This window comes from Zeus faber (genome assembly GCF_960531495.2).
Source record: "Zeus faber genome assembly, chromosome: 17".
Taxonomy (NCBI): domain Eukaryota; kingdom Metazoa; phylum Chordata; class Actinopteri; order Zeiformes; family Zeidae; genus Zeus; species Zeus faber.
The window spans coordinates 24,895,984-24,920,519 of NC_137204.1; the positions used below are offsets into that span (position 1 = coordinate 24,895,984).

At 42.9% G+C, this 24,536-nt stretch overlaps 2 protein-coding genes across 2 annotated transcripts; both read left to right on the forward strand.

Moving 5' to 3' along the window:
* Positions 1-2,172: 2,172 nt before the first annotated feature.
* Positions 2,173-16,594, forward strand: entpd2b (ectonucleoside triphosphate diphosphohydrolase 2b; the record flags this gene model as incomplete). The annotated part of the gene is made up of 9 exons (XM_080017710.1): positions 2,173-2,289; positions 5,639-5,756; positions 6,809-6,959; positions 11,237-11,396; positions 12,390-12,617; positions 13,464-13,733; positions 14,652-14,771; positions 15,532-15,666; positions 16,382-16,594. The coding sequence occupies 9 exons, from the start codon at positions 2,173-2,175 to the stop codon at positions 16,592-16,594; spliced, it is 1,512 nt and encodes a 503-aa protein (XP_079873836.1).
* Positions 16,595-19,295: 2,701 nt separating this feature from the next.
* phpt1 (phosphohistidine phosphatase 1) lies at positions 19,296-22,612 on the forward strand. Its single transcript, XM_080017535.1, has 3 exons — positions 19,296-19,510; positions 20,780-20,907; positions 22,075-22,612. Exons 1-3 carry the CDS (start codon positions 19,345-19,347, stop codon positions 22,165-22,167), a joined length of 387 nt encoding a protein of 128 aa, XP_079873661.1. The 5' UTR covers positions 19,296-19,344; the 3' UTR covers positions 22,168-22,612.
* Positions 22,613-24,536: the final 1,924 nt, after the last annotated feature.

Consider the following 24,536-nt stretch of genomic DNA (forward strand, 5'->3'; position numbering starts at 1 on the left):
AATAGTCATATATTTTTTGGTTTGTTTTTCAATATTTTAACGTATTCCTTCTTTTAGCGTTGTCTCTCCTGTTTATACTTAATTGTTTTCTGTTAAGAATATATAATATCAGAGCACATTTTTACTACAGCCTTTTTTTGCGCTCTTCTTCTGATCAACACAGATATTTTTGAATAAAAACAAAAAGGTTGGAGATTCTGCGTATTATTCAGTAAAAATAGGCAATGGAAAGCAATCAACTGTAATGCAATATTTCAAAGAAATGACTCTTGAGTTGAAAATCTGAATCCAGAAGTATATTTTCACATGCTGGGTTACCAGATCCCAGATCAGTGCATTGCTGAAAAGACAATTTGCATAACAAACTTGCAGTCAAAAACAAAGCAGGAGAAGCCAAATGTACAAACATGGCCAAATTCCAAACAAAAAAAGCGCCAAATAATAAAAAGCAAAAATCCAGGTATACAAAATATTAACAGAACATCCCCCCAAAAAATCTATTACATGCACAGGACAAAAGGACTGGGACCAATAAAGGTGGCAGTGGTTGCTTGTATTGTTGTGGGTTGTGTAAAATCTAAACTAAAAATTTAAAACTGTATCTTAAGTTAACTTACTACTACTATTACTACTACTACTACTACTACTACTAATAATAATAATAATAATAATAATAATAATAATAATAACAACAGGATCGTATAATAATAATAATAATAATAATAATAATAATAATAATAATAATAATAATAATAATAATAATAATAATTATAAATGCAGTGGGAAAGCCTGGTGAGTAAGTTGGTTTTGGCCCCTGCTGAAGCTTCATTTCCATGCCATCCTTGTCCATTCAAATGAAGAAGGAAATGATTGTGCGACTCAGGCTCTGGCGCAGCATTCACATGCAGATTTGGGACGTGAACAACAACGACAGCAGCAAAACATTTGAGCCCGGGTGGGTGGGCGCTGTGTGGGCTGCAGACACCAAGCTGCTGCTCTGCCAACACAGGATACATCCCGAGCCAGGGCCTCTAAATGCTATGCGGACTGTGCTGTTGCATAGGGCCCCCGAAGCCACCAGGGGCCCCCAAGCTGCCATTTAATTGCCTTATTGCTGCCTTATTATTACTATTAGAATTTTTCTTTCATTAAAATGACCGGTCTCTCTTGGTAGCCAACTGCCCTTCTGTGTAATGGCCTTATTTACTTTTTTTGTTAGGGGGGAGGGGCAATATTTTCTATATGTTTAGTATTTATCAGTTGCAAAGTTTACCTACATTTTGATTCCTTAACGGATGCGTTGCTCACATTTAAAATACACATTTGAGGGGAAATGCAGCATTTGTCTCGTTTCTGCGCATTTAGGAGATGTTATACAGCAGAATGGGTAAATCCTGTAAGTTTTCAGGAGTTTCTTGGTGTAGGGGGGCCCCCGGTGTTTCCCGTTTACCATCATTTTCTGTAGGTTTAAATCACTGGGGTCAACTTCAAATGTTTGATTTGAATTGACAATTAAGACGTTATGGATTTTTCTTTTTCACGGATCCAGCCTCTTCTCCTCTTAAAACGCATCAATCTGGTGCATTTTAAGACATGTTAAACGCATGTCCCCGCACCACCCTAGAGGCTTCGGAATCCTCCCCAACATAGTTTCACGCAATAGGGGCCCCCAAACAACATTTTACATCGGCCTGAGCCTCAACTTGGAGAGTTTTGACTTTACAGTTAGAACTCACACACGACTCAGTGCACTATCGCACAAAGCCCTACGTTTGGCGCAGGCGGGGGCCCCACCCTGTCCCTCACCGGTGCATGGGAATGAGCTGCACTTTCCGCAGCCCGGAGTCCATAATGACATTTTTCCCCCGCCTGGCACCAGTATCCCGGGAGCCGGTCATTCACCGGCAGAAGAAAGAGAAAGAGGCGTTTGGACCACCGCACACACACGCACATCCACCATTCATCCCAGCGTGGAGGGGAAAACGCGCATCTTCATTTTTATTGGTTTTTTTTTTTTTTTTACCTAAATTATCTGGACGTGCAATGTAAAACAGGGGCGGACCCGTCGAGGACTTATAGGAAAGTTAAAACAACAACAACAACAACAACAACAACAACAACAACAACAACAACAACAACAACAACAAAAGACGCGTCTTGGGATTTGCAGCCATGGCTCACGATCCGGTGTTTCCAGTCGCGCCCGTCGCGCTGCTGCTGTTCGGGGTCGTGGCGATGGTGCTGCTCACGGTTCCCACGCGGGAGATGGAGGAGGAACCCGGCCGCGCGGTGAGTGTCGCTCCCCGCCTCCCCCGTCTCCCCCCACCCTCCCCGCGGGGGTATTTTTGGGAGCGGAGCAGTTGGTGCGGGATCATGTGCGGTAACCTAAGAGGCGCGCCCCACGCTGCGAGGCTGCGGCTGCGGCGCGCGTTCGCTGCTCCAAACGAAAATAACATTCGCCGCTTTAAAAAAAAAAATCTTCTTGTAATCTTCTCTCTTATCAAATTTCAAATTCTAAATGCCGAATTGTCCGATATTACGAAAGCGTTTTAAAATAAACAAAAAATGGATATATCGTTAAGCAGAAGGAGATATAATGCATCAAATTATGAATAAATAAACGAGTTGTTAAGTAATACAGATAGATTGCATAGGATTTATTTTACTATAAAGAATATATACTCTCTCTCTCTCTCTCTCTCTCTCTCTCTCTCTCTCTCTCTCTCTCTCTCTCTTTCTCTATTTGTAATCATCCGGATGTATTTATCAACCACCAGGACTCACTATAATCACTAACAGGTTTCAGTAACTTTGTAGTATATCACTTTGTACATGGTTATTATTATTTTATATATTCCATGGATTGTATTTCATATTTTCATATAATGTGAAATAGTATATATTATAAAATTTAGATTATAGTATCATATTTTATGACTATATTTTCACATGTATAAAATATACCGTATACACAGTATATATATATGTATCTAAATATTATTTATACATTATTGATCAGTGAGCCTGCAGTGAGTGTTCAAACCCTGATCCGTGGGGGTCCGAGTCATGAGGACAAGAGAGGGTCTCACGTTCAAAAGGTCACGGTGTGAAGTTCACACCAACCACGCCTCCAACCCCCCTCCCCCCCGTCCACGGGCGACACCGCCACTCCACCGCCACTCCGATTCTGTCAAACGCATGATTAGCTCACGCGAAAAATTCCAATCCCCTTCGTTCAATCCTGATAAGTGGGATTCGGTTTCTCGGGGTGTCCGGTCGGACGTCTCAAGGAAGGGACCACTCACCATAATTATACAGAACATTGTGGTGGAGGTTCTCGCTCGATGCGTGGGGTGAGGTGGTTGAGGTTGAACAGAAAATACAACAACTGTCACTTAGCCTCAGTTCATTGCATGGAATATTAATCGGCTGGGAAGCTCTCCACAAGTCGCACAGAGCAGTAAAGAGCATCTCCCCCCCAACTCAGTTGTGCGGGGGGGGTTATACCCTGTATTGACTACGTCAAGTGGGTTGTTACTTCAGCGGGAACGCCGCCTGGGCCACGTCGACGGGGCCGTCTGGTACGGTGCGATAAGTCAGAAGTGAAGGGCGGCTTCGCCTCTCGGTCGCAAGGCAGCTTCGACGGTGTCACTGTAATCAGCAGTGCAGGGTGCTCTCCTTGATTGTGAAGCAGACTTGGAGTCGTAAGGTTAGCTCCCTCATTTCATGCAAGGTCCATTACAACATTTATGAGGAAATAACGAAACGACGCCACTTTCCTTTTACCCTCACTTATTTACTGTTTACTCTCCCGCCCGCCCTCACACACACACACACACACGGTTGGGCTCATTTTTCACCATCCCTTAATGCAAAGAAGCTCCCCTTACAAAACAAAAATATAGTAATAATAATAATAATAATAATAATAATAATAATAATAATAAATATAGCTGCAAGCTGCAATACGGACAGTCCAGCAGAGTCTGGACAGGTACAATTTTCAGAGTTTCGGAAATGCCGTGATCAGCCTTAAAGTGCCTTTACATTTAATGTTTTTTTTAAATAAACTTTGTATAAATAAAGACACATGTACTTTAAATGAAGTATCTCATGTCTCACGAGTATTTCTAGCGCTCGTGCGTTCCACCAATCACCGGGAATTCACGTCTGGACCAGTCACCAAGCACTGAGGTCTCTGAATGTTCCTCTCGTGTGGTTCAGTTTAAATTTCCCTCAAGAACGGTGTAAAAGACACACAAAAGACACGGGCGGTTCCTCCAAAGGTTCTTAGAACTTCCCTGCGGTGCTAAAACACCTCCTGTGACGCATTATAGTTATACGGGTTTGTGAAACGCAGCACGAGTCACAGCTTTCCAAGTTTCCTTGAAACACAGCATCGGCTCAAGTTGTCTGTCTTGGCGTAGCGGGTGGCTGGATGAGGATGAGTTCCGAGAGACGACGCTTGGATTTGTACTTAAACTACGTCACTGCGGACGATGTTGTCACAAAGCTCCTCAAACGAATCAAATGGCCTCAACGTTCTACTACTTCCCAACTACTTTCTTCTTGGCATCTTGATGTTCTTCCTGGGGTGTGGACCCCTAATAATAATGATAATAATAATAATTTAAAATAAATAAATAATAAATAATGAAAAAATAATAATGATAAAACTACCCTCCCTACCTCTATCTGATAGGGATCTCCATCCCCTTTTACTCTTCTCTTTCTCATGAGGTATCTCATGAGTAAGTCTCTTTGGACAAAAACATCTGCTAAATGACCTGATGATTCAAGATTCAAGAGGTTTATTCGTCACATACATATACATACTTTCATACATATATGCAGTGAAATGTCAATGCAAGCACCCGGTGATTACACACGATATGTCCCGTACTGAACACAGTAGCTACCTAAGAATTTCTACTTGACCAACTAACTGATTCCTTAAACGTAATGCAGTCAGTCGAATACTATAGAATCAAATAAAAATATATAGAATAAAATAAAATAAGAACTCAAGGGTAATGCAGAGTGGGGGTACAAAATAGATAAAGGGAATAGGCTTATGTATATGGGATAGGCCGTTTATGTATATACAGATATGTGCATTCAAGTGGCGTGTGAATAAAGTGAGGTAGTGTTTGTGAGATATACAGCACAGTATACAACAGTACGGCGAAGCAATACGGTAACAACCGAACAACCAACAGAACAGTGACACAGTATGCGGTACAGTCTGCTACATACAGTACAGTGAAGTAGTGGAGCCTGTGTGTGTGTCTCAGTGAGGACCCCTGGTGAGGTCAGCGTTGACAGTTCTTACAGCTTGCGGGAAGAAACTCTGTCTCAGTCTCTCTGTTCTCGCTGTGTGACTGCGGAGGCGCTTACCCAACCGCAGCAGCTGGAACAGTCCGTTGTTGGGGTGATGAGGATCCTTCATGATCCTGCAGGCTCTGCAACTACACCTCCTGGTGTATAAGACCCCGACCGGAGAGCCGGCGCAGGCGACCGCAAGGGGCGGCGCCACTATTGCCATTTCGTAATGTAATGTAATGTAATGTTATGTAATGTAATACGCCGCTCTCTCCTCACCCGTCTCCACCCCCCCCACCCGTCTCACCCCTCTCAGTATGGGATCGTCCTGGACGCCGGGTCCTCCCACACGGCCATGTACGTCTACAGGTGGCCGTCAGACAAGCAGAACGGCACCGGGGTGGTCGCCCAGCACAGCGAGTGTCACGTGAAGGGTGAGACACATCACGCCACGTAGTCCCACGATGTGTTGATTTCTTTTAAGGGAAATTGATTGTTATAAACAACCCACGTCGACCCAAAGTGCTGTACAATTTAAAAGAACATAAGACCTAACAAACAAAAAACACACATAATGCACATGTAAAACAGATCAAACAGATGTTTGTTTGTTTGCTGTTTGTTTTTGGGAAAGCTATTTGTTGACCGTTCTTAAAATAAAAAAATCTTCAAAAGCCCTTTAATAAGTATTAGTATTTAAAAGTGCAAGGTATACGGTATAATTATAAATAATATATATATTTTTTGATTAAACCCAAAAGTTGTACTTTGAAATAGTACAAATCCCTTTGAGACACACATGCATGTGTGTCTCAAAGGGATTAAGAAACAACCTCCAAAATATTGTTTTCATACCATTTCTTCATAGGGGGATGGAGATGAAGACACTATTCTCGGGGGACCCTGCCACCAACAATGTTAATAGCATAGGCAAATATACATAGAATTTCAATTAATAATTTTTTTTTTTACAATATTATCTTACGGATTACCACTTTAAAGTAAGAAAAGCAGCCTTTCTTTAAAACAACATCCTACCACTGGCACAAAAAAAAAAAGACTATCACATATTATTTACACGTGCGCATAAAAATATTACAAAAAATAAAAGCTTAAGGCGAGCCAGCCGGTCCTACATGTCCCCGTATCAACAAGCCACATCGTTTTGACATCCATATTTGGGCTGTCAAAGCAGCTTCCCGGGCTGAGCCGTGGATGTGACAGAACGCTGCTCAGCACCTCTGGGGCTCTCATGGGCGTGCACATCTGGCAACCGGGCGGATGTCAGTCACAGTGGTCACACACACACAAACATCCCTGTTTTTGTGTGTGTGTGTGTGTGTGTGTGTGTGTGTGTTTGTGTGTGTGTGTGTGTGTGTGTGTGTGTGTGTGTGTGTGTGTGTGTGTGTGTGTGTGTGTGTGTGCAAATCCTTCCCCCGAAAAGCAAGCGGATTATGTAATGGGGGGCTTGTGTTCCGTTGATTAGGGGGCGGGATCTCCAGCTACGTGGGCCAGAAGGGAGCGGCGGGGAGGAGCCTGGAGACCTGCCTGGACCAGGCCCTGGTGGACATCCCCAAAAACAAACATCACCTCACACCTGTCTACCTGGGCGCCACGGCCGGCATGAGGCTCCTGGAGTGAGTCACTGTGTGTGTGTGTGTGTGTGTGTGTGTGTGTGGTGAGCTATTCCGCTGTCATGAATCCTCGGAATCCTTCTTTTATTCTGAAGCGTCAACAGACACAGAATCTGAACCAAAATCTGATTCAAAATCAGAACCAGAATCAGATAAAAACTCTGAATCAAAATCGCAATCAGAATAAAAAGAAAAAAATGTTTTTTAGGCTTAACAGTCTCAAAAATAAAACAATAAAAATGTGTCAAATATACACAAATAGCCCAAAAATACAAAACAGAAATAGTAATTTTGAATATATTTGAATATTTGTAAAAATATTCCGGATATACAAAAATTCTCTGCTTCTAATTCTGTGATTCTGTGCACAGGATACATTTTTGGAATGGATAAAGGGTGATGCACACTTCTGATGCAAGGGGTAGGCTTGTAATTTAATTTTATTTAATTAAATTTTCCTTTAACCATTGTATGTTGGATATCAGACCACTTCTTTGCACTCGTAGAGCAGAGGTGAATTTGGTTTATCGGAATTTATCTATTTTGCATGGACCTTCATCTGCATATATTTCACATTCAAATCAATCCCTGATACCAGAGGAGATGTTGACCGTTTCCATCTGCTCAGGACAGTCTGCGTGTGAACCAAAGCACAGTCACAAACCAACACATCCCGATGTCACCACGTGTCCAGGAAACCTGTCGTTTAGTAAAACCACCCAGGACTAAAAGTCAACTTAGAGGCGTATTCCTTTGATTCAAGGGACTGAAGTTTTGGTCGTGAAAGCAGGAAATGGTTCCGAGAGACGGTTCACAGGTGTGGGCATAATACAGAGAGAGCTGTTACGGGTTACGTAATCGCAACTGCCAATCAAAGATCACTTTGTGGAATCCTTTGTTTGCACAACCACATTATTCCACAGAATTTCCAACCGATCCTTAATATAAGGGGCGTTTCCATCAGTTGGCTCGAGGCAAATGAACTGTCTGTCTGGATGTGTTCCACTGTTCAAGATCAATAGATAGTTCTTGTATCTTTTAACACCATCATAAGCTCATGATGAAAGAGGCTTAATAAAATGAACAAAAACAACAATTAAATCATTCATCGTTAATCGCAATGACACCATAACTTGACTTTTGGTTTTTCTACTCACCGTGAGGTCACGTTCTACTGTTGAAACTGGGCGACAGCGTCAGTGCGGAGGTGTGTTCTGGCGCACGGCCACGGGACGAGGAAGAGGAAGCGGGTGGAGGCGAAACAGCACCGGTTGACGTGTAGTTAACTTCAGTTTGAAAGGAAACGGTAGCTCGTGGGCCAAAATAGAAAATCAACGGCTCGCAGGCCAATATGAATATAATCTGTTGCTCGACGCTTAAGTGCGCTCCAGCCGTGACATGTCCGGCGGCTTGCATATCGGGCTCGTCTCGCCTGGTCCAACATGTCCCGCAAGCATGGAGATCCTCACTGGGCTGACAAGAAAACATTTATTATTTCCTAGGTTTGGCATCGGGCAAATCAGTGGAGTCCCTCCGTTGATTTGCCCGATCCGCAGCAGCTGATAAGCCCCGGGATGGGAGCCTGCACCGCCTGTCTCTGCAGTGGCGGCTTGACCACGCCCCCGTGGTCCGCCACATACCCCCACTGTCGCACTGTCACACCCGACCCCCACAGCGGGAGAGGAAGTCTGCTACAACCATCTGGGCACCTGGCCTGTGGATCACCCGGAAGTTAAAGGGTTGTAGGGCCAGGTACCACTGGGTCATCCGTGCATTGGTGTCTTCAATGCGGTGGAGCCATTGTAGCGGGGCGGATCCGTACAGAGGGTGAAGGCCCTACCCAGGAGGTAATAGTGGAGGGTGGTGACCGCCCACTTCATCGCCAGACATTCCTTCTCTACCGAGCTGTACCTCGTCTCCCACTCTACAAGCTTGCGGCTGAGGTACAGCACCGGCCGGTCCACACCCTCGACCTCCTGGGACATAATGGCCCCAAGCCCCCTGTCCGGCGCGTCCGTCTGCAGACAGAAAGGCAGAGCAAAGTTAGGGGTGTGCAGTACAGGCTCGCCACTGAGAGCTGCCTTTAATCTGACAAATGCCTGCTGGTACGGCTCTGACCACTGGACCGTATCTGGAGCACATTTTCAAGTTAAGTCGGTCAAGGGGCTGGACAGTGCTGCAAATTCCGACACACAAACCTCCTATAGTATCCGGCCAGCCTCAAAAACTGCTTTACCTCCTTCTTAGTCTTGGGTCTCGGCGTGTTCGCAACCGCGGCAGTCTTATCCACTTGGGGTCGGAGCAGGCCGTCCCCAAAGGGGTACCGCAGATACCGGACCTCCCTCCACCCAACCGCACACTTCTTTGGGTTGGCGCACCGCTTGCCCACCCGGCCATGAGCCCTTGGTAAAATCCATCGTCATACAAAAATGAGCCGTACCTAACCGGTCGAGAAGCTTGTCGACACGGAGCATCGGGTAGGCAATCGAACTTTGACACCGCGTTCACGTTCCTGAAATGATGGGGCTGGACCATTCGCTCGTAGATTCCTCTATTACCCCCATGGGGGGATCTGCGCATTGCTGTCTTTCATGCGGTGGAGCCATTGTAGCGGGGCGGATCCGAACAGAGGGTGAAGACCCTACCCAGGAGGCAGTAGTGGAGGGTGGTGACCGCCTACTTTATCGCCAGACATTCCTTCTCTACCGAGCTTTACCTCATTTCCCACTCTACAAGCTTGTGGCTGAGGTACAGCACCAGAAAGGCAGAGAAAGTTAGGGGTGTGCAGTACAGGCTCGCCACAGAGAGCTGCCTTTAATCTGACAAATGCCTGCTGGCACGGCTCTGACCACTGGACCAGATCTAGAGCACCTTTTCGAAGCAGCTAAGCGGTCGCGGGATGGGAGCCTGCCCCGCCTGTCTGCAGTGCCGGCTTGACCACGCCCCCTTGGCGTCCACAGTCATATTTCAGTTTCATTTATATATATATACTGTATATATATATATATGGTCACAATTTAGTCCGATTAAAAATCATGATTCATCGCACTATTATCATGTATTGGAGAATTTCTCCTGCGTGGTCGGTGAGGTTAATCTGCCCGCTACACAAAAAAAAAACTGAGCGTATTAAAGATATTTATTCTGCAGAAAAAGATTCAGAGCTGAGTCTGCTCCTCTGTCTGCCCCTGCCTCTGGTGAAGAGGGCTTTAGACCGATGAAAGGTTGTGTAGGTGTCATTTGTCAGGTGTCATTTACAGGACTATGCCCCCTCAGTCATCGATTGATCAAATCGAATCAATGATAAGAGCTCGTACAGCGGTTTGACAGTCAAACTCAGGTCACAGGTACAATCCCACCATGCCATAAAACAAACACACAATGCTCTGTCAAGTTACCCTTATCTCCACACAAGGTTGAGTGAGGATGGGATGTGATCTGGTTTTTTCAATACGACAATAGGCATTGTTTAGAAAACAGGTCCCTTCATATAAACTCTGAGAGACTCATTAAAACCCAGAGGCAATGTGTTTTAAAAGCTACATAACATACAAAACCCTATTGTACTAGATAAAACATGTGAAACAGCATTCAAAGAATTGATCATGTGCATGTTTCTCTCACAGATGTGATTAATAAGGATGAATTATTTGAATCTCTAAAAGGTTTTAGTCAACATATACAGTAGACATATAGTATGCATATATCAAATATCATATTTATATGTGTATGTATGATATTTGATATATATACATATATTTATCAAATATCATATCTATATATCTATATATATATCTATATTTATATATCTATATATCTATATCTTTATCTATATATATATATATATATACTGTAAATATATGGTATATGTAAAGTCTAAATCCTCTGTCCTTCTTTTTCCTACTTCTCCGTCCTTCTCCTTCCTCCTTCTCCTCCGTCCTTTTCCTCCCTACTTCTTCTCCCTCCTTCTCCTTCCTTCTCCTCCCTCCTTCTCCTCCCTTCTTCTCCTTCCTCCTTCTCCGTCCTTCTCCTTCCTCCTTCTCCTCCCTCCTTCTCCGTCCTTCTCCTCCCTCCTTCTCCTTCCTCCTTCTCTTTCCTCCTTCTCTCTCCTCTCTCCTTCTCCTTCCTCCTTCTCCGTCCTTCTCCTCCCTCCTTCTCCTTCCTCCTTCTCTCTCCTCTCTCCTTCTCCTTCCTCCTCCTCTGTCCTTCTCCTCCCTCCTTCTCCTTCCTCCTTCTCCGTCCTTCTCCTTCCTCCTTCTCCTCCCTCCTTCTCCTTCCAGGATGTCCAGTCCAGAGCAGTCAGCTCAGATCCTGCAGGAGGTGGGACATAAGATCCAGTCGTATCCTTTCAGCTTCCAGGGAGCGTCCGTGCTGAGCGGCCTGGAGGAGGGAGCCTACGGCTGGGTCACTGTCAACTACCTCCTGGAGAACTTCATCAAGGTGCCGTGTGGCCTCCACCTGCTGTGTTGTCCTGTTCTGGCCTTTCAAATAAAACCGCTTTGGAGATGAAAGGATGGGATGGATGCAGTGGCTGCACGATGACATCTAGTGGCAGCTATCCTTGTCACAGCAAACGTGACATCCTGTGTAATAACAGCCTGGATGAATGAATGGATGGTTGGATGGATGGACGTATGGATGGATTGTTGCATGGGTGGATGGATGGATGGATGGATGGATGGATGGATGGATGGATTGTTGCATGGGTGGATGGATGGGTGGATGGATGGGTGGATGGACATGTGATAGGTCAAACACAGGGGTTATGAGTTTCCTTCCCATGTTAAGCTGTTATGCTATATTTTATTATTATATATATACTTTTTTTTTTTTATTATTGAATACTTTATGATCATACTACAATACTATCATATGATATGATATACTATGGTATACTATACTATACTATGTTATGTTTTAGTATACTATACTATACTATACTATACTATACTATACTATACTGTAATATATTAAATCATTCCACTATACTATACCACTATACTACACTATACAACTATACTATACTATACTATACTATACTATACTATACTAACATATTCCACTGTACTATACCAAACTTTACTATACTATACCACTATACTATACTAAAATATACCACTATACTATACCATACTATACTATGCTGTACTATCCCACACTATACTATACTACACTATTAAAGATCATACTATTAGTATATCATATGTTCATTTACTATACTATACCACTAAACCTACTATACTATACTATACTATTATATGCTATACTATGCTATACCACTATACTTTACCCTGCTAAATCCATACTATACTATACGATACTATACTATACTATACTACCCTGTAAAAAAAAAAAAACACAAACTCCACTCTGCTGTTTTACTTTCTACCTAATAACACAAATTCTAACCTCTTTTCCCCCCCTGCTGTGCAGTATGGTTTTGTGGGACGCTGGTTGAGCCCGGGCAGATCCACAGTGGGCGCGCTGGATTTCGGAGGAGCATCCACCCAGATAACATTCTTGACGCAGCACGAGGTGGAGGACGCGAGCGACCGGGTGCAGCTGCGTCTGTACGGCCAGGACTACACGCTCTACACACACAGCTTCCTCTGCTACGGGCGCGACCAGGTCCTGAAGAGGCTGCAGGCCCATCTGGTCCAGGTACGGAGCTGGTCCCCAAACCTCCAAAAAGTCAGAAAAGGACCACGCCTTCCAGAAACCTACAAATCGATGAACTTACTGGGATGATCAATCCCCCCCCCAGGCAAGAAAGCATTGGTTTATTTACATATAACAATTCTATTATTTTACCTGGAATTTTTTTTAATTAATTGAAAACAATCTGTAATAAAATTAACGTAATAACAATAAAACATATATTTAAAAAGGCAACATGAAATAAACCTAAAAAAATAAGTAAATAATGGAAAATTAACAAAAGATTGGCAATATACAATATGACAAAAAAAATTAACAATGAACAATTATCAACAAGAATCAACTGACAAAAGTGGGAAATTGTGCATGTTTGCAATATAAGTTATATAAAATCTGTACATATAGTGTGTTCATATCAGGTGAGTAAATAGCATTTTGTTTAAATAATTTGTAACAAGGATTATTTATAATAATAGTAATTAAATTTGAATAAAAATGTGATTTCTTATTCATTTATTGTTTTGCTTCTGCATCTATTTACCCTCCCTCTTCTTACAGTGATATTTGTCCTTGTAATAATAATTACATTTTTCGGAATTATTTATTACGTCGTTTTTATTCATATATTTTTTTATTTTGTTGTTTTTTCTTTGATTTTGTGTCTATTTCCCTCCCTCTTCTTAACATAGCAATTCAACTTCTTATAACATAATTCCATTTTGATTCAATATACATTTTTTAACTCGTTTTTTATTTATGCCTTTATTGTCTTACTTTAAACGTCCGTCTACCCCCATCTCCCTCCTGCCCTCCCCTTGTCTTTTTCTTCCCATCTCCCCCCCGCCTCAGTCCAGCGGCCACGCGGGGACGGTGTTCCACCCGTGCATCCCGGCGGGTCACAGCGTCACCGTGACCCTGGACAGCGTGTTTGGTTCTCCGTGCACGTGGGACCGGCGGCCGACCCCGTACGACCCCCGGGGCCGGCTGACGGTGACGGGCGGCGGCCACTACGAGCACTGCGTGGGCAACGTGACCGAGATGTTCGCCTTCGACGGCTGCCCCTTCTCCCGCTGCTCCTTCGACAAGGTCTTCCAGCCGAACATCACCGGCAGCTTCATGGTGAGGAGGGTTTGGGGGTAGAGCGCTCGGTCGTAAATCAGCGAGTATGGATGTTAATAAAGAATGGTCGTAACTGTTGCACCGCTGTTACAGCTTGTTGTTAGTGACGGGGTCATCCCCGTTAAAAGGACAATACTGCTGTCAAATTACCAGTAGGCACACACATTTTAAGTCCTTTTTATTTTATTTTTTTAATATTTTCCCTATTTTTGCAATTTTGGAAAATTCTATGATGAGAAACCAAATATGCACTATTATTATTATTATTATTATTATTATTATTATTATTATTATTAATCCTGGGGGGGCGGTGTTCGTCACAAAATTGGACGGTAATAAGGTTCTTACAGTTGAAGACCGTGTTGGCAATTAGTAAAGCCCTCAGTTGTCCTTGTTCTGCTCCCAAGGTCATTTATTCAATTGCAGATACCAAATGAAAATGTATTGGTAATTATTGGCTAAATCAACCATGTAAGAGGCTGACATTGGCGTGAAGAGCAAAATGTATTTTATATATTTATTATTAATTATACTTTATTCATCCCTCTGGGGCAAAATTCGCTCTCCGCATTTTTGCCCATCCCATACCAAGGAGCAGTGGGCAGCCGCAGAACTCCAGGAGTGTCAACCCCGAACAAACATGTTTTTTGATGGTGGGAGGAAACGGAAAGGAAGTGCATTAAAGGAGCTGTGAATCGCTTTAAGGTCGATCATTTCCTGCAAAACAGTACATTTTAGCAGCCCCCCATCCCCACCAACGCCCCTAGGGCCTGCCTCGTAGCTCTCTGGATCCTGTACGAGGTCCAGCTGAAGCCCCTGACGATGGGGACGGTGCGGTATCTCCAAGGTGCGATGGGGAAACAGGTTTAACAGCCAGGGAATCGCTGACGTTGTCACCCCCCACCGTGCGTCTCTCAGGCTTTCTCCGCCTTCTACTACACCCACTCCTTCCTGGAGCGGGTCACCGGCCTCTCGGTGTCGACGCCTTCCCGGCTGGAGGAGGCGTCCAGGGCCGTCTGCAGGATGAGCTTTGAAGAGGTACCTGGAATGAGAGAGCCCCCGTGTGTGCCTCTGGGCGCGGGGGGACGGCGCGCAGCGCTGGGATGGTGCAGGAAAGAGAAACGACTCCAGGTCGTTGGATCAATCCATCATTAATTTGTTCCGTTCGTTTGGTTCCATCCGTCGTTCCGTCTATCGTCCCGTTCGTTCAAATCTATCATTTGCTTGATTTGTTTATCGTTCATTCGATCGATCTACCTGTTCATTCGTTCATCAATGTATTCATTCGTTCGTTGAAACTATCATTCGATCTATCATTCAATCTGTCTGTCGTATGTTTGTTCGATCGATCGTTCGTTTGTTTGTTTGTTCGATCGATCGTTTGTTTGTTCATTTGTTTGTTCGTTCGCTCCTCAGTTCGTTCGATCTTTCACTTGTTGGGTGCGGCTGTCATTCATTCGATCTATTGTTTCTTTTATCTGTCTATCGTTTGTTCATTCTATCTATCTATTGTTCATTTGTTTGATCTATCTATTGTTTGTTCTACACTTCTATCTATATACTGTATCTATCCATCAAACTGCTGTATCCAGCTATATAACTCACAGATAGATAGACAGATAGATAGATAGACAGACAAACAGACAGACAGACAGACAGACAGACAGACAGACAGACAGACAGACAGACAGATAGATAGATAGATAGATAGATAGATAGACAGACAGAGAGACAGACAGGTCGGTAGAGAGACAGATTGAAGCCTGGGGTTGAAGCAGGACTTTGGCTGCTGTTGCAGATGCTGCTTGTGGCTCCGGAGCAGAGGCCTCGCCTGCTGGACTACTGCCCCGTCTCCGTGTTCATCAGGGTCCTGATGCTGAGCGGCTACGGCTTCGACGACGCCTCCTTCCCCCGCATCAGCTTCCAGAAAAAGGTGAGACGTTCTCCTCGTCGCCGCCGGTCGAGGGTCCGTGCGGATAACATACGTTTACTAAGATGCGTTCGCCGACTTTCTTTGGTGCGAAGTGGCACGAAAAGACCCTCTGCATTCCAAGGAACCGTGAGACACTGTGCAGCCATCAAGCTTCATCCTCCCACCCGGCGGGACATTTGCAGTTTTTCTTACTTTTCGAAAAAATGGGGAAGGATGTTAGGTTTGTTTTTTGTCATACGTTTTTGTCGAACTACTTTATCTCTTTTTACATCCCTGACCATTTTCTTGTTGACGGTTAACGTTTCTGTCCATTTTTAATGCGGTCTCTGTTTTCGTTAAAGTGGTGACGCCTCCACCTTTTCGAATGGAATGAACAAATACAAGATATGGTAAAATGAAGAAAGACACTTTAAAAATACTGTATGTGTTTCCAATTTTCCAAAACCCGAAAATGGACAGTATTACAAATGTAAAAATGTCAGTTATCATCAGGAAAATTGCTGGGGACAATGTAAAAATGTTAGGCTGCTGACTATTACGTGAATGGATGAAACGCAGTTTGACACCAGTATGGCCCTTAAAGGACGTACTGTACTCTCTTCTCTATTGGTAAAGACAAAATGTGTTTTACCTCATGGTTTTCAAATATGATATTCATGAAAAATTTAAATATATATATATATATGTGATTCCATTTGTGCCCTGATGTGTCCAGGCCGGGGACACCTCGGTGGGCTGGGCGCTGGGCTACATGCTCAGCCTGAGCAGCCTCCTGCCGGCGGAGGGCGTGGCGCTGAGGAAGGCCCTGACCCCCTGGGCCTGGGGGACGCTCCTCTTCCTCCTCTCCCTCCTCCTCACCGCAGTCCCGGTCTTCATCCTGCTCAGAGCGTTTGGCAGGAGGGGGAAGGGGAGGGAGGGCGCCATCTAGTGCGCGCGTCCCACCGGGCTCCCCCTCCGCAGCCCCGCCCTGGACGTCGCCGAAGTCGGGCTTCACACCGAATCCGAAAAACGCACGCCCCTCCCCACGGCGACCGTCGGGTGAACCGCGTCTGGGTTTCAGGTCCTCAAAATTTCACGGGGAAATGCGAGAGCTTGTTTTTTTTCTGAGTAGTTGGCCCGCCATTGAGTTTACCATTTAGCATGAATGAGAATTTAAAACACACTTTATATAGTGTTTGCAACGTTCACTCCTGTAAAAAGAGATTTATTATGGTGACATCCACTTATTTGCTGAACAATAATGATAAATTGTCATAAATAATATCATTTTGCGCGCAGAACCCGACTAGCCATAGGAATGAATGGACTTCCTGCATTTGTCCTTGTCGTTTGTCGGATTCAGTGTAAAGCCAGCTTTACATTAATAGCAAGTCCTGAGATTGTCATTTCTTTCCGATTGCCTAAACCAGTCACGGGGCAGACTTATGCCAGTGATACGCTCCAACTACCTCATTAGATTCTAGCATTTCATTATTTTCCTCCTCCTGGTCTCTACGTCATCTAACGGTGTCTGTTTCGGACACGTAGAATAGAGGTGGAAATCCAGGTCACGGAAAGTGAAATTGCCACTCCGGGATTTGGGGTCAACCGTGTGGAAGAGTGCGCGGGTAGAGCAAAAACATGGAAACAGTACTTTCGCTTACTCCAGAAATGATCCACCTCTGTAGCTTATTACTGCAATTTTAGCATTTAAGGATTTAAGAATCTTAGCTTTTTTTTTTTTTCTTTTTTGGTCAAAAAGGAGGTTTGCATGTGCACAACATGAGAATAACACTTAGAATGCATACGTTGTATTTATATTCTTACTATAGACTGCCTGCTTTTGTTGCACAGAAATTTATTGTAAAATAGCAATAATCAGTTGAGGATAATGTAAAGTTGCAATACATCGATGTTTTATGGATATTTTGAAAACAGACTAGGTATGGCGTGGGATTTTGGTTGTCATAAGTACCGCGATGTAGTTAAATGTTGTCTCTCAGGCTGCATCACAGCTAAGGGATTTTCTGAACGCCGTAGACTGTTCTAGTTGTTCTAATCAACACCTCTACCTGCTCGGCCATACCATCCTCATTTTTAATGATTGACTCTGAATTTATCTTCTGTGTTGTATCGTCAAATAATTTATATCGATGTATTTGTCAAAAATGTTGTATTTGGTGTGATCTTTGACTTTGTCGACATTGTCTATAGTTAGAAAAAAATATATATTGTGGTGTCCCTGGGGTAGTTTCCCAGGGTGCCCCGGGGTGAAGGGGGAGGAGATGAGGTGAGGGTCAGGGGGAAGGTTTTTTTTTGGCTAAGACGTGCTTGATGTCGAAGGTCGTCAGAGGTTGTTTGAATAATAAACCTGTTCTTGTTTTACCACTGAAACAACTCTTCCGAGTCATTCTCCATCTTCCCTCGCTGCGCAATACACTATAATTGAAAAAAAATAATAGTTTAATGTGATGAATTTAATTAGTTAATTAAATTAATTCAATTGACATAAGGAAAATATTATTTATTATTTATTTTGTGATTATTAAAAAAAATGACTCACTGGCTTCTGGTTTAATGAAGGGTTTTTTTCTCTTTTGAAAAATAAAGTAAAAAAGTTGATGTTACAGTTCTACGTTAATTGAATCGAACATTTTAGATTCTAATCAATACATCGATACTGTAATTGAGCTTTGGCATTGTTCCTCACGGTAATTTTTGACCAAACGTGCATTAGTGGCTACAGTGCAATTTACTTGTTCACTCTATGTTTTGTACGCTGAAATAACAGATTAAACAGTTTTTACTGTGCGCTCGGGCTGTGTGTGTTATTTCATGGCCTCCCAATTTTTTTCATGGCAGGACCCCATCGGTCTTTTTTTTTTTTTGCAGGCCCTATCTGCCTATAATTAACTGCCGGGTAGATTAAAAATTAACTGAAACCATGTTGGCAACCTAAACTCACCACCATTAAATAGGTTGAGTATGTATGGTGTGGGAGAAAATAAATGACACCCATTCTGAGGTTGATATCAAGGACATTGAGTCTATTTCTGTGGATCACGTTCTTTTCACTTTGACTTCCATCGAGTCAGATGTTTCCTGGAGCAGCCTCTAGCGGCCATTAGCTGAACTGCAGTTCAAACACTTCCACAGCCGCGACGCTTGGTTATGCTGCATTCACGTACAACTCGGAAATCTGTGTTTCCGAGCAAAATACATTCCGTTGTCCTTTTAATTAAAAGAAAAAAAATTAAAAATTAAAGAGAAATTAGAAAATACTTGGAAGCCCGCAGAAAGTGTGTATTTGCGTGGTAAAACTAGTCAATTCCACAAGCTACAAAACGCATGCCAACGTAACACGAAAGCGAGAGTGTTTTAGTTCTCGAAGTTCGATTTTTTTTTTTTTTTTTAAGAAAAATAAAAACACGCAAACGAGACGCTGTACCGCCGTACGTTTGTGACGTCACATCCGTTAACCGGGTAAACGAGCGAGCTCCCCATCATTTGCACCCCCCCCCCCCTTGTTTCCGGGTAAGAGCCGGGAATGTTCCCGAGTTTTTCCTCCTTTCTCGGCAGAAACGCCGCGCGAACTCCACGCCCCACAATGCACCGCCCTGCGGAAGCGGCGGTCCGCGGCCCCGACGGGAGCGGCGCGCGCCCGGCGAGACGCGGCACGGAGACGACGACGCGTCCGCCATGTGCACCCAGACCCGGGCCGCGGCGCTCATGGCCACCATCGCCCCCGCCGACATCGACCCGGGCGGCGTCTTCAAGTACGTCCTGATCCGCGTCCACAGCACCGAGGACGGGGACGACTCGGAGGTCGACATCGTGCGCGGGTACGCGTGGGCGGAGTACCACGGTGAGTGGGTGGCGGCTCGCTCCCGAGCGGCGTCGGGTTTAGACCCGATACCGAGCGGAATCGCCGGTACCGGCGCCGGGGGGCGGGGTTAGGTCGCCCCGCCTGACCGGGCACCGGTGACCCGCGTGGTTGGGCCGGGGCTCCGCTCGTCGCTCGGCTCCGCTTCTGGGTTTTAAGATTCGGACAAACTCAGCAACGCGCACGCGTCACTTCAGCGACGCCACTCAAACACGCCCAACCTCATCCATCCCAGAAAGACCTTAAACAATGCTAAACAACATTTTTTGGCATTTTTCGTAATCTGGGGTGAAGTGCACATATCTGTATATACATAAGCATCTTCCCTCTATCTATTCCATTTTATTTTATTGTTATTGTATTTTATTCTATATATTTTTATTTTATTCTATAAGTATTCAACTTACTGTATTACGTTTTAGGAGTCAGTCAGTCGGTCTATTAGAAATATTTATTTTTCCCTATTGTGTGTTATCACCGGGTGCGCTGCATTACATTTCACTGCATATATGTATGAAAGTATGTATATGTAAGTGACGAATAAAAATCTTGAATCTTGAGAAAAGTAATAACAACAACAATATACAATAACAATATAACAACAATAACACACTACTAATGGTGTAGTGTGGTTGGTAAATCCTTACACAGCTCCGCACAGACGCAGGCATTTCAATTGTATTCGTGTGACATAATATCAACCAAAAATATTTCTGCTCGTCGTCGTGAATGCCCCTGCTCTTATGTGCTGTTTTCATTGTTTTGCGGCGGGGTCCATTATTATGAAAGTGTAGAAATTATTGAAATATTTAGTAAATAACTGCAATGAAGTATTTGGACAGTGTCTCTCACTACAATGAAATAATATTTAATCACATCGTAAAACGGCATTATTTACTGCATTATTTATTTTCGGACAGATACGTAGATTTATTATTTGTTTTTACATTCAAAGATCTTACAGTAAAATAAACTATTGAATAAAATTACAAATATATTATTTCGTGAAATATATTCGTGCATTGTGACACAGAATTCCTTCCATCGCCATGTGGAGGTTGATCAGTCAAACGTTTGATATGGATCAACAGGATGATATGGATGCAACCCCCCCGAAAAAAAAAAAAAAAAAATTTGAGGTAATAAAGTGACTTTGAGTGAAGACGAGGGTCCTGATGTTGGTTGGAAAAAAAAAAATAATAATCCCACAACATTAATTCGGAACCGTGCTGCTACTGTGCTTCTGTGCAGCGGACATCTACGACAAGGTGTCTGCGGAGCTGGAGAAGGGAGGACACCTGGACTGCGAGTGCATCGGGGGAGGAAGGATCCGACATGACACCCAGAACAAGAAGATCCACGTCTACGGCTACTCCATGGTGACGAAAACAAAACATTGGGTGTGGCTGTTTTTTGCGGGAGCCCCGACCGGTGCCGGATTTTCGGGGGCCGATCCCCAGTTTGGAGAGTCAGAGCCCGCCGATCACAGATGTTTTGACCAATATTTTGTGAACAACTGCAAGAATTTCAAATCAATTTGAAAAACTTGTATTTTATTAAAGTCTCTATATTTGAGGATATTGAACTTAAAAGCAAACAAATATGTATAAAAAAAACACACAAAGAACGTTTTAATAGCTAAAGAAAATGTAAAAGATGATATTTAATTTAATATTTATTTTGTATTTTTTTTTCTGAGTTCAGTGAATGCATCATCACTTCCGAAACATTCGTCTTCTGAGTTTCCTTATAAACGCAGCATCGCTTCCTTTTTGATAACCCGTGCCCGTGTCTAAACGCGAGTGTAAACAAACATGGATGGATTTTTAATGCATAGTCCGGCTTATTTTAGTGAGTAACTTAAAAGTAGTGTAAAACAGACAAGTGCAGGATAATTAATCATTGTTTTTTTGTTTATTATACTCATTTAAAAATTGGGACACATGCGCTGCATAACCGCCAATCGTGATGTGGTCAAAAAAAGTCAAATAATGCAGGATATGTCGGTCGGGCTCTAATCTTGACATATCTCCAAAGCCAGGGATTCTCAGCCTTTTTTTACGGTCCCGAAATTCTTAAAACAACAGCAATTTGTCAACAGATGTTCTAATTTTTCTTTTTTTTTTCTTTTTTTTTTCCTTATTATTATGATTGTTTAATTTTATAATTGATCTTTTTCATTCATATTTATTTGTTATTATTGTTTTTGAGTCAACGCCCCAAGTGTTATGTGTCATGTGATTTAATGTGTTCATATATGTTTTATTATGTAACAGAGCATGGAAGGAGCTCCAATGATTATATACAAATCCTGATATAAATATCAACCCTATTGTACAAAAGTAATAAAAAAAAATAAAAATCAGTCAATCAGAAATCAATTTATCAGTGTTAAATGTCCGATATCAAGTCACCCCATGGTTTGAGAATGTCTGGTATTAATATAGACGTCTAGGACTCGGGTAAAGTCTGTTGTGTTTATATATCATGTATATTATTATTTCTATATGATGAGAAAATGGCGTCGTTCCCTCTGTGCGTCACAGGGTTTTGGGCGAGCGAACCACGCGGTGTCTACAGAGAAACTCCAGGTGGTGTATCCAGACTACGAGGTGACCTGGGACAACGAAGGCTACTGACCCTGGACCAGGGCTCGTCCACTGACCCTCCATCCACTGACCCTCCTGACCTGGAGTCGTGCTTCCACAGGGGTTGGTCCTGAAGCTTTGAGGGGAGATCTCATCCGACATCTCACCAGGGAAAAATATTTTTTATTTTTATTTTTTGCTGAGACACAAACGAGACGTCGTTTATATGCAAAAGATTGCCTGTTGTTGTTCTTGTTGTTTTTCTTTTTTTTTTTTTTTTTTTATATTTAATTTTAACTATACCCAACAAAACAACCTTTTCTTTTCAAGCTGTTTTTCCCGGCGTTTAGGGCTAAAACATTTTTTTTTATGACATGGGACTATTTTGGATTGAAATGTCGAGTTGTTTTTTTGTATAAACTGTCACTTTTCAGCAAAGCAGTGTTGACAATTTAAAATCAACAACCATGTGTAAGTCTAACCTCACGCAAATAAAGCCGATTGGATTTGAATCCACTTTTAAAGTGAAATGGATTATACTTTCATCAGTGTAACAAAATATGTAAAATAAAGTTCCTAAGACAGAATTGAAATAGATAGATAGATAGATATATCAGTAGATAATATAGTTCATGTGGTTTAAGTCAAGTATTTAATAATGTAAAATGTAATAAGAAAAACTATTTGCCTAATAATTTATCATTATAAAAAACAGTTCACAGATTGCTTTATGATGCACAAATAAACAGTAAAATCTTAATTAGCAGTGAAAAAAAAAAATCACAATTCGATCAACTTTGAACTGTCCTTTAATTTAAACTGTAAATGTGCACCTTAAGTGCTCATTTTAAAATTTCAAATGTAAGATTTTTTTATTATTTTTTTATCTACATCTTTGTCTGTGGAAGAGAATAATGCAGAGCAAAGGCGCAGCCGACCCAGCGCCCTCTGCTGGCCATGCAAGGAAATGCGCAATGCATAGCCAGAACGCCACACAAACCAACTGCGTCACAAACAAACTCCACCGCAGCAGGAGGTAAACCAACCCCACAGCCAAAAGGGGCTCAGGGGCCACAAAGTGGTAGATATGCGGTCAAATGCAGGTTTTTGTGCAGAACTAGCTTTGGCATGGATTTATTTGCCACGTCCTCAGAGCCTGGCATCTCATTGTGCAACATCCTGCAGCAAAGTCCCACTAACCGAGTGTTAAAAACACGATTCACATGGTGCTGTACAATGCACATCTAAACTGTCAAATTAAAATCTGTACAAAAAAAAAATGGATTGGAACCATTAGGGCAACAACAAAAAAAGCTTTTTATTCCTTTTATTTAGGTTTTCTCAAATTTTAACGTGCATCTTAAGTTCAAGTTCAAGTTCAAGAGATTATTTGTCACATACATACACATAAGTGCTCAAATTCAAATTGAGAACACCTAAGGGATCCAGGTTTGTACAAAAGTACTCTTTTCTTTTTTCCAAGTTGATCAAATTACATAATTTCTTTCACAGTGGAAGTCTGGAAGAGAAGATTATAGAGCCATAAAGGCAACCAGTACAAGCCAAAGGCCAACGCAGCGCCTCATGCAGGCAATGCAAGCATGCACGCGGAGACGCATGACATCACCACAGCAGGAGCTAAACCAAACCCACAGCCAAAAGTGGGGCTCAGGGGCCACAAAGTGGTAGATATGCGGTCAAATGCAGGTTTTTGTGCAGAACTAGCTTTGGCATGGATTTATTTGCCACGTCCTCAGAGCCTGGCATCTCATTGTGCAACATCCTGCAGCAAAGTCCCACTAACCGAGTGTTAAAAACACGATTCACATGGTGCTGTACAATGCACATCTAAACTGTCAAATTAAAATCTGTACCAAAAAAAAATGGATTGGAACCATTAGGGCAACAACAAAAAAAGCTTTTTATTCCTTTTATTTAGGTTTTCTCAAATTTTAATGTGCATCTTAAGTTCAAGTTCAAGTTCAAGAGATTATTTGTCACATACATACACATAAGTGCTCAAATTCAAATTGAGAACACCTAAGGGATCCAGGTTTGTACAAAAGTACGCTTTTCTTTTTTCCAAGTTGATCAAATTACATAATTTCTTTCACAGTGGAAGTCTGGAAGAGAAGATTATAGAGCCATAAAGGCAACCAGTACAAGCCAAAGGCCAACGCAGCGCCCCATGCAGGCAATGCAAGCATGCACGCGGAGACGCATGACATCACCACAGCAGGAGCTAAACCAAACCCACAGCCAAAAGCGGGGGCCAAATTACGGTGCATGGTCAAATACAGTTTTTTTTGTGCAGAATTAACTCTGGCATTGATTTTGCCCTGGCATCCAGTTGTGCAACATCCTGCCATGTGCTGCAGAACACCTCGTCAGTGTGGGGCGGCTAACTTTTATCACTTTAT